General features: G+C 42.4%; 1 protein-coding gene across 1 annotated transcript in view; it reads left to right on the top strand.

Annotated features, from left to right (window-relative positions):
* The first annotated feature begins 308 nt into the window (after positions 1-308).
* Positions 309-10,537, top strand: part of ICE1 (interactor of little elongation complex ELL subunit 1) — a 66,436-nt gene continuing 56,207 nt past the window's right edge. The window contains exon 1 of the mRNA XM_032279134.1: positions 309-630. Within this exon, the coding sequence (XP_032135025.1) occupies positions 547-630 (84 nt within the window). The 5' untranslated portion in view covers positions 309-546. The remainder of the gene's footprint in view (positions 631-10,537) is intronic.

Genomic DNA, 10,537 nt, shown 5'->3' with positions numbered 1-10,537 from the left:
GACTCGGGGTCCTTCCACTCCGGCGGACGTCTAGAGTTTACGTCACGGGCGAGTCACCTCCCACATAGCCGTGGCCTTTAGGTGTTTATGAAAAGCCTGTCATACACCAAGCTGGCAATAAAGGATCGACCCCAAAAAGTGGAAGGAATGCACCTCTGATGCCTTCACTCCTCTTGGGTGCTCCTCTGTGGGCGTCTTCCCCGCCGCATAGCGCAGCTCCACTCCCGGTGTTGCTCAGGCATCTCTTTAGGCAGCCTGGCGCCTCGGGGAGGGGCGGGGCCAGCCAGGGCGGGGCGGGGCCCTGAGTAGACTGCGTCGCGCTCGGGGGCCGCGCCGGGTAGCGTTTCTCTTTAGTGCCTGAGGCAGCTCTGGCTCGGAGAGCCTTTCGCTAGCCCTACGGGGACCTCTGTGCATGGATGGACCCGCCCGGACCCGGCGGGAAGCGGCCTGGCAGGCGGCGGCCCCGGCGGCATCAGCAGAGACAGGACGGGGCCGAGGCCGCGGGCCCCTGAGGCGTGCGTGCCCACCGGGCCCGGCAGCGGCACCATGATGCCGGGCGAGACCCACTCGGCGGCGTCCGGGACGGCAGCGGACCTGGCGCGATGTCAGGGCTGCGCCTCTCTGCAGCAGGTGCGGCACCTCCTGGGGCCGCGGGCGCGGGGGGCGACTCTTGCTTGGCCGCCAGGAATCGCGGAATGTGGGGTCCGGCCGCGCGGGCTGCGCCTCAGTGCGCTGCTCTCCCTTCCCGACCGAAGCTCCTGGTTGCTCGTCTCCCTGCTCCCTTTTTCCTACACTAGTTTTGGGGACGACTTCCTTTACTTTATTTAGGCTTGAACCCCAGAGTTCATTGACCGGAATGCCCTGGTGTAAAGGTGGGGGTGGAGTGAGCGAGTCCTGGAGGGCCCGCACCTTCCCTACCGGGCCTCGGAGCTCCCTAGGGCTGACCCTTAGGTCAGTGAGTGACAGGTCAAATGCTGAGGGCAGTTATCTCTCTGAGAGTAGGGCTTTGGTCTTCTAGCTCATCCTGAGTATTTGTTTCGAGGCAGAATCATACGTGACACGTGGGTTGTCTGAGTCATTAGGCTTGAAGGCTCTAGGAAGGCATTTCAGTTTGTATCAGATGTACCATTCCGAGGCCGATTTTTTCAAAAGCAAGCCAAGTAATTGGTCGAGTCAAGTAGCATGTGAATTGTTTGATAAAAGTAGTTTATTAAAGGCATGTAGAGACTGGAAGTATCTAACGGCGGCCTAGGCTCTTCTCTATAGTGACAGAAGGGAGAATTGCTGGAGTATGGCTCCAGATCTTATGGGATGGTACTTGGGAAGCAGTCCTCCTCATTTCCTACGACTCTCCAGCTGCCTGATGTCGGGGGTCTCTTTTAACTTCTACTATCACGGTTTCAGTGATAAAATGGAGCTCACCACCACTTCACCTATTCTACGTAGCGTTCTAGGAACTACAGACATTGTGGTGAACAAAATAGGATCTGCCCTTAAAAGTAGGATGCAAGTATGTGAATAAGGCTTTAAAAGATTTTAGGTGTTAGAAAATAAATGAGGATATTGGAATATTGGTCATGTCTCCTAGCTAGGGTAGTCAGGTAGGGTACTTTTGAGTCAGTGAGTTTCAGATATTTGCATGAGAAGGATTGCGCTGTCAGAAGAGACATGGGAAGAGCTTTCTGGATAGACGGATTAATAGGTGGAAAGGTTCCTGTGGTGAGAAGGAGTAGGGTGTCTTTGAGAAGCAGAGCACAGTATGGTTGGCATGAGCATAGTGCAGAGGGAAGATGGTTGATGAGACCAGAAGGGAGCGCAGGCTAGGTAGGCCGTGCAGGGAAACTTGATTTGCATTTTAAGTGCAGTATCTGTAAACTGATTGTAAACATAAAGTGTTGAAGGGAGGGGAGGAAAGAAATGTGCTGCTTTTGTTAGTAGAAAGAGAACTAATAATTAGTACTATCATTGGCTTCATTGAGCTGCATTGTGTAGATGTAACTCGCCCATCTCTACCACCCCAAGAACCTGAGTAGAGTTCTCCCGACTCTTTAATACGTTGTATTTATTATTTGAGCCAGTTCATTCACTTAACAAATGCTTATTGATCATCTGCTATATTTTCCACACTGCAGTTGTGGCACTGGGGGAGCTAAAGACAAAAATTGTTGACCTCTTGGAGCTTCTGTTCCAGGAGGGTGGCAGGATAAATGAAACAAATGTTATGTTAGAGGGTAATAAAAACATTGTTGATGAATTGAACAGAGATGGGGAGGGAATGAATGGGTGAGGACTAGGCCAGTGGCTGCTGGAATTTAAGTAGGGAGTCCTGGAACGTTTATATTGGAGCAAAGGTGAGAGAATGAGCTCTGCTGACACCTTGGAAGAAAAGTGTCCTATACAGTGAAAACGTCAGATGTGAAGAACTGTAGCAGGAGCTGGCTTGGTGTGCTTGGGAAGAGCAAGAAGGCCAGTGAAGCTGGAGTGCCCTGAATGCTGGGAGTCAAGGAAGTCAGGAAGGTAGGAGGAGGACCTGATTGTGTGGGCTCCTATAGACCATTGTTCAGGTTTGGGCTCCTCTGATGGAAATGGTTAGTCATTGGAGGCTTTTGCGCAGGAGAACTACTGATGTGAATTGTGCTTTTCAGTCATGGATCTGTTCTGGTTAAAATTAGCAACTGTATCTTCTGGTTGCTTAGGCCAGAAACTAGTTGGCATCCTCCATGCAGCTCTTTTTTCTCACAACCTGTATACAGTTGATCAGATTCCGTCCACTCTCCCATCATTATTCACCCACTTTTCAACATTTCTACTGCTGCCACCGTGGGGGTGAACAACTCTAATCTATGGCCCAGAGATTGAATCTCCCTCCTTCCACTCTTGCCACATTCCTGCTGTGATTTCTCAAAACATCAGTAAAGAGTAACCCTAGATCCAGGGGTCTGCAGACTTTTTCTGTAAGAGCAGAGTCACAAGTATTTAGGCTTTGGGGACTTGTTCATAGCTACTTAACTCTGCCATTTTCATGTGAAAGCAGCCATAGACAATTCATAAAGGAATGGGTATGCCTGTGTTCCATTGAAACATTATAGAAACTGGACTAGGGCCTTAGTTTACAGAGCTCTTCTCTAAGTTAGGACACTATTGCATTTGGATTTTCTGTGGCCTGGAATTGGATTACCTTTTTAGGTGAAAGTTATGAGTAGAGTCTGGAGGAATTCTATAGTTGTGCAAAGTGAGGATAGAAAAATAGGTTCCTGGCAGTTTATAGAGAACGTTGAATGGTAACCATCATAAATTCTTGTACTTATTTCTGACAGTGTTATGGGATGGTGAAGGTTTTTGCATAGTTACATTAGGATAGTGCTTGTAGTAGAAGTAACAGTTGGTGGTATGCAGCATGGATTGGAGGGAGTGAGACTAGATATGGTAAATTTTGCTGATACATAATCGTGACAATAAAAGCCTGAAGTAATTGAAGTTTCCTGGGAATGAGAATAAAAAAGAAAAAGGTTCTGAATATGAGACAGTGCAAAGACTGGGCGGGTCTCATCTCAGAAAATGGAAGGTCCAGAGATTTAAAACTCGAATGACTGTGAGAACTATGGTAGGTACAAGTGGAAGAAGAAATCAAGATGGAAGAGACCAAAGTTGGAATGACATCAGAACTAGGGATTTTCAACCATTTTCAAATTTAATGTTTGTGGAACACAGTGCTTCCAGGGTGCCCTGGTATCCCTCAAGGAAATAGCAGGCCAGGTTAGATGTGCACTGTGTTCAATGTAAGAATTTTATTTGGGCTGGGTGTGGTGGCTAACTCTTGTAATCCCAGCACTTTGAGGCCGAGGCAGTAGATAGTGAGGTCAGAAGTTCAAGGTCAGCTTGGCCAAGATGGTGAAACCCTGTCACTACTAAAAATATGAAAATTAGCCAGGCGTGGTGGCACATGCCTGTAATCCCAGATAGTCAGAAGGCTGAGGCAGGAGAATCGCTTGAACCTGGGATGCGGAGGTTGCAGTGAGCCAAGATTGAGGCACTGCTGCACTCCAGCCTGGGCCACAGAGCAAGACTCCATTTCAAAAAAAAAAAAGTAATTTTATTTGGTGGAGGAGAGGTGTGGGGATAGGAAAATGAGGCATTGTGTTCTGTCACCTAAAGGAATCTTTGAAACCGTGATGCCAATTCATGGACTATATGCTGTCCTTAGAGTCAGTGATAGAAAAGCAACTAGCTGATTGATGTGTGCTGGTTGGGTTTCCAGTTGATGAAGGGGAACATGGAATGGTGAGGAAAGGAGAAACAAACAAAGTGTGTTCCAGAGGGAATCAAGAGTTCTAGAGGGAATCAAGGTCGGAAAGAATGAGAATTAAGGAAAAGCAATTCCTTTGGTCAATTGGTAGACAACGGCTTTTTGGAAGTAATTTTCTGCATGTATTGTAACTACATCAAGTTCTGTATTTCAGTTATTTTTTATTTATTTTTTTTTTGAGACGGAGTTTTGCTTTTGTTACCCAGCCTGGATCGGTTAATTTTTTTGTGAGAGAGAAACTAAAGAGGTTAGGTACTGAGGGAAGATATTCTGCACTGTAGTTTTAACCCCTTGATCATGCAGAAAATTTACAAGCATAATATAGGAGTCAGTCTTTCAAATAATAGGCAACCATATTGGTGTTGTGACTTCATTCTGAACTGTAGTGAATGTTAGGCTGACTTGCCTCTGTTTTGAATATTGGTTTACTCGCATTGAAAATCTGCCTTTCATTTCTTAATCTTCCCTGTCCTTTTTTCTTCAGTTGTTGAAGAGATACGGTACCTTTGCTGAGATCATTATTTGATTCAGAAGTGTACAGATTGACTGCATTTTATGTGTCTTTTGTTCGTAGTCTCACAAATTACTTTATATCTGTTTTGCCACTCTCATTGTTGACAGTTTATTGCTGATCCATAGCCCAATGCCCCTGTGGGTTACAGAACTTTGGCAGTCAGATACACCAATGTGGTTCTTCACTCTAATCATATTATGTATGATTAAGCAAAGTCTTAAGTTGTGTGTTTTTAAGTTAAGCTAGTTAAACTGACATAGTCACTTTCTTCTGGTGAAGGAGAGACCCATATTTGCCGACTTTACTGCAGTGCAAAACAGTCGGATTCTTTTGGGGATCCAGAATGAGAGTTTGAAACACATGATTATATTGTTCGTCTTACGCAACTAGATTAGATTCAGTGAGTTTGGTGTATGGTTGTCTTTGGTACAGATTTGAACCTGTCCATAAACTTGTGCCAGACTCCCAATGATAATTGCTGGTGGTTTGAGTTTCATCGTTTGGAACTTGAAACATTTTCTTCCACACATACTGATTTAGAAATTGTTCTATTACAGGGAATGCTCACAAAATTGTAATTCATTCATTTACCAAACACATTTATTGAACATCAATATATATATGATGCCATGCTGTGTTTCAGAAAACAATCATGAACAGAAAAGGTGTGGAGCTCATCCTAGTTGAGATTACAGTTAAGTAGAAAAGAAAGCACGTTATATGTATAATATAATAAATATTATGGTAAGGGACATATGAGGTGCTCTATGAGCATATAGGAGGGACAGCTATATAGGACTTGTGTCACCTCTGGGAAGGCTTCATAAAAGTGAATCTAAATTGAGGTCTGAAAGATGATTTGCAGTTAACTAAGAGGGAAAGGGTGGAGGGAGAGTTGTAGACAGAGAGAACAAGCTGTGCCAAGGCTTGGAGGGGAGAAAGTAGTTGACGATAGATGAAGCACTGAGTAAAGTTGGGGATGACAGAAGTGGGGCTGGAGAGACTGGGGTTTGCTTTCCCAGCACCCAGTAGCCACCTGCTTGGTTTTGGTGGGTGGGTGTGGCTGGGGCACAGTTAGAGAGAGGTGGACATTCCCACCTTGTCACCCTGTTCTGGTCTGTGCTGTGCCAGAGAACAGCTGAGAAGACACACTTATCTCTGCTAGAGATCTGTGTAGGCTTTGATTTTAAATAAGAGCAGTTAATAAACAGCAAGCACACTAAGAATAGAAAATATGGTTTATCGGAGAGGAGTCATGCTGAAAAATTAGCCAGATTTCTCCCAGCAAAGCAATAAATGTGAGTAGAGTGATTTTTTAAAATAATTTATTTTGAAATAATTTCACACTTACAAGAAGGTTGCCGGAATAATGCAAATAACCCTGATATTTCACAAATTGTTAATATGTTACTGCATTTGCTTCATCATTGTGTGCTCAAATACACTGTCTCCCTTACATGCTCCAAGGTATATTTCCTCCAAATGTGAACGTTTGCCAACATGATTAACCTACACCCCTCCAAATCAGGGTAGTAACATAGGTGCAGCTGTAGACCTAGTCAGATTTTGCTTGCTAGCCCGGGAGTGGCCTTTTCCTTTGTTATTCAAAGTCATGTCAGGAATATGTGTTGTATTTTATTGTCATGTCTCTTCAGTCTCCTTCATTTAGTCTTTGTCTTTCTTGTTTGTGAAAGTTTAAACAGCAGATCCTTGAATTCTTCAGCAAACGTTTTACAACTTCTGAAGACATTTTTGGTTGTCAGTGTAGGAAGTCCCCTTAAGACCACACTCAGGTTTCAGTACTCTTAGCATATAGTTGTGGGTGTGGTTTCTTACAGGGAAAGGATATAGAGTGAAATCAGTAAAGGGAAAAGGCAGATGGGCAAACTCTGGGAAAATCAGGTTTCTGACAGTGTTTCCCAGTGGAGTCACACAGGACATGCCTAATTGCTCCAGAATCAAGTTGTAACAGCACTTGTGAAGTGTTGTCTACCAGGGAATCTCATTAGGGACCTCGTACCCGAGTTTTTTATTGGGGGCTAGTCATGTAATTACCTCTGCCTAGGAAGCACCAAGATTCCAGACTCCCACAAGGAAAGCAGGCATTGAGCATGAACCACACATAGTGAGCCACTCTCATCAGTTTACGGAATGATGGGAAGGAACCCTCTAGAAATCTAAGCCCCCAGGTGACAGCCAAGGGCCCGCCTTGCAAGCAGGTCTTGCTAAGGATCTTGTTCTCAGGCCTGCTTTGTTAATTGTTTGCTGCTCACACACCTTGGGGCTTGGGGAGTGCCACAGCAGCTGGTGGAGGCCAGGAATTCTGCTGAACATCTTATCTTCCTTCTAGCCCAAAATGTCAATAGTGCTGAAGTTAAGAAACTGTCTTCTCTTATATATTTACTGATTTATTCTAGCAGACTATGTATCCCATTATCATCTGTATTTATTTGTTTGTTATATTTATCTGTATACTTACTGCCTTAGCATAACCACTTTGCCAGCTACATTGGCCGAGTCTTCTGTCACATCCTCTCTGCTAGCATGCTTCTTGCCCTGTATACTCAGCCAGGCATGATTCTGCTTTCCCAAAAAGGAAGGCAGCAACATTCACAGTGACAATTGGGTATTGGATAAAGTTAAAATTGTCTGCCATAGGGGAGAAGTAAATGGTGAACAAAATCTTGAGTAAGAGAGCGGACTGCTCTGGGAATTGTGTTTGTGAATAAGTATAGCTTGAGAAAATCACCCAGAAGGCAAAGAAAATCAAAAGATAGTAGTTGTCAGAGAAAAGAAGAGAAAATTGAAAATAAACCTGAGCTTTCCAATAGACTATATAATAGAAGTTCTAGAAGAAGACAGGAGGAGTGCTAGGAGAAAGCCATAATCAAGGAAACAACCCTTAGTGTCTCCTGGAGAAGAAGAACACCTTGAACCTCACTTCTTCCTTAACACCTGGACCTGTGCAGGAATGAATGTAGGTCAGAAGAGCCTAAGTGTCCTTCACCCAGGCACACGCTGCTTATTTTCACAATTGTGAGGTTCATTATTTAGAGACCTTGGTTTTAACCAACATAAATGACATTGGAACCTAATTGGAGGAAAACAAAATGTTTTGTTAGAATATTACAATATCTAACCACACATAATACAGTATCTGACCAAATTTGAGCTGATATGCAGCAGGGCCTTAGGAAATAATGTTAGGCGGAGACTAGAATGCTATTGGATAACTGAGAAATCTTTTGTTTTCTCATTATAATGCTGTTTTGTGATCCTAAATTTTTTAACCCAGTTTAATCTGAAAAGGCAGCTAGATAGGTCTATAAGAGTTGTTACAGCAGCCCCCAGCCTCACTCATCCCTGCTTTCCAAGAGAGAACCATTTTTAATTGCTTGCACTAGGTGTTTTATAATGAACTTCCCTTTCGTTAAGTAGTAGACTCTCATTGCTGACTTTGGGAGGTGAGGAGTCAACTGTCTTACTGCCCCATACTCCTCCATACCTAAGCATCTCTCTTCTCTCTTCATCCATTCAGTATAGTTATGATTTCAGTTAGATCAGTATTTGAAGTTGACATTATTATGACTATGTTATTTGAAGCAAGCAGTGGTGTTTTCTTTTCTGCATGGTTTCTTGTTTTCCCTGATAATGATTATATCTTTAATTCAACTTTTCATCCTGAAGATGTTAGTGAGTGCTTACTCTATGCCAGGGACTGGATTGAACACTTTATATGGTGCATCCTATTTAATCCTGGTAGTATGCCAGTTATTTAAACTCTTTGTGCTTCAGTTTCTCCATCTGTAAACTTGGGAATAGTACTGAGGCAGTGGGGAGGTAAATTAAATGTGCCCAAGGTCACTCAGCAGAAAGCAGTGGTGGAATAGGAATGTGAATTGGGCTCTGTGACTCTGGAGCCTAAGGTTTCTTTGGGGTCTCTGGCAAAATACTTGACAACTCATAATGACATCTTGAAGCATCATGGGAAAGATGAACAAGGGTACCAAAGAACTCAAAAGAGAATGGGAGAAAAAAGAGGAAGAGTCACTTTGATTTTAGAAAAAAATAATAGTTTAAGTACATGACAAAACATAACTGCATTCACTTGCAAGTCTCTTCCAGTTTGGTGTAAATACTCAAATGTTTTCAGTCTTTCATTTTCTTCTCCCTTTGAGCTTTGGGTCCTACTCTCATGTGGTACACAGTGTCATTCTGAGGACTCTGTTCACCCCGATCTCCATTCTGAAGGACCATGTTTACATCTTTCAGTACCTCCCTGAGAAAGGATGTCTGGGAAGTAAGTTTGTGGTGACTTTGCAAATTTGAAAATATTTATTGTATTGAATTTTACCTTGGAATTACTTGTGTTCACAATTTCAAAGGCTTTCTAGGTCTCTAGTTTTTAGTGTTGCTATTGAAGTCTGAACCCATTCTGGCTCCAGATTCTTTGTGTATCAACTGATTCATTTTATTTTGATCTTGGGATTCTTGTAGGATCTTTGCTTTGTCTCCAGTGATCTGAAATTTTGTGTTCTTGTTTCATGGTTTGAATCATGTTGGAGTCCATGTTCCAGGCCCTTTCAATGGGAAATTGCTAGATTTGCTTCCAGGAACTTTTGAATATCAGTATTTCTTTGATAAGGCCTCCATCTTTGCTTTATTCTTTAGGTGGAACTCTTATTGTTGGGTATGTGGGATCTCTTGAATTGATACCCTAATTGTTTGTTTATTTATTTATTTTTTCTTTCTCATGTCTGTGTTTTTATTTTCTGGGTCCTTTTTTTTTTTTTCAACTTTATGGTCAGATATTTTGAGTCTTTCATTTCTGCTTTACTGTTTTTAATTTAACGATAACAGCATTACTGAAATATAATTTACATGTAAAATGCAGCCTTTTGTTGTATACAGTTCAGTGGTTTTAAGCATGTTCACAGAGTTGTACAGCCATCACCACTATATATTCCTAAAACATTTTCATCCCCCACCTTCCCCAAAGAAACCCTATACTAATTACCAGTCATTTCCTGTCTCTCCACTCTTCCTCCAGTCTCTGGCAAACCACTGGATTACTTTTGGCTCTATTATGGAAAATTCATATGAATGAACTCTAGAATTTACGTGGACTTTTATAACTGGCCTTTTAATGTTTCAGGGTTGGTCCATGTTGTAGTATGTATCATTCGTTTGTTTTCATTGTCAAATAATTCCTATTGTATGGATATATGACACTGAATCCATTCATCCTGTGATGGACATTTACTTTATGTTCACTTTTTGGCTAGTGTGAATAGTGCTGCTATAAATATCAGTATATAAATTTGCTGTGGGCTGTGTTTTCTGTTTTCTTGGATATATACCTAGGAATGGGACTATTGGATCATTTGGTAACTCTATTAAACATTTTGAGGAACGGCCAAACTGTTTTCCATAGCAGCTGCACCATTTTATGTTTCCACCAGCAATGTGTGAGCAACGTATCCAGTTTCTCCACATCGTTACTAACACTTGTTATTATCTGTCTTTTAATTTCCAGCTATCCTAGTGTGTTCATTTTTAATTTTTAATTTTTATTTTGCTTTTAATAGCTCTGAATATTCCTTGTAAAATAACTTGTTTCACAAATCAAACATTATTTATCTCATATTAATAAACATTTTTAAAGATTTCAGTGTTTGTTTACTTCAGGTTGCTTTTGCTTGTTTTAGTCTCTTTCA

The sequence above is a fragment of the Sapajus apella genome, unplaced genomic scaffold (genome assembly GCF_009761245.1).
Source record: "Sapajus apella isolate SASKATOON/1434 unplaced genomic scaffold, GSC_monkey_1.0 scaffold11, whole genome shotgun sequence".
Taxonomy (NCBI): domain Eukaryota; kingdom Metazoa; phylum Chordata; class Mammalia; order Primates; family Cebidae; genus Sapajus; species Sapajus apella.
Note: the sequence above shows the minus strand (reverse complement) of the source record. Positions and strands in the feature narration are given on the sequence as shown.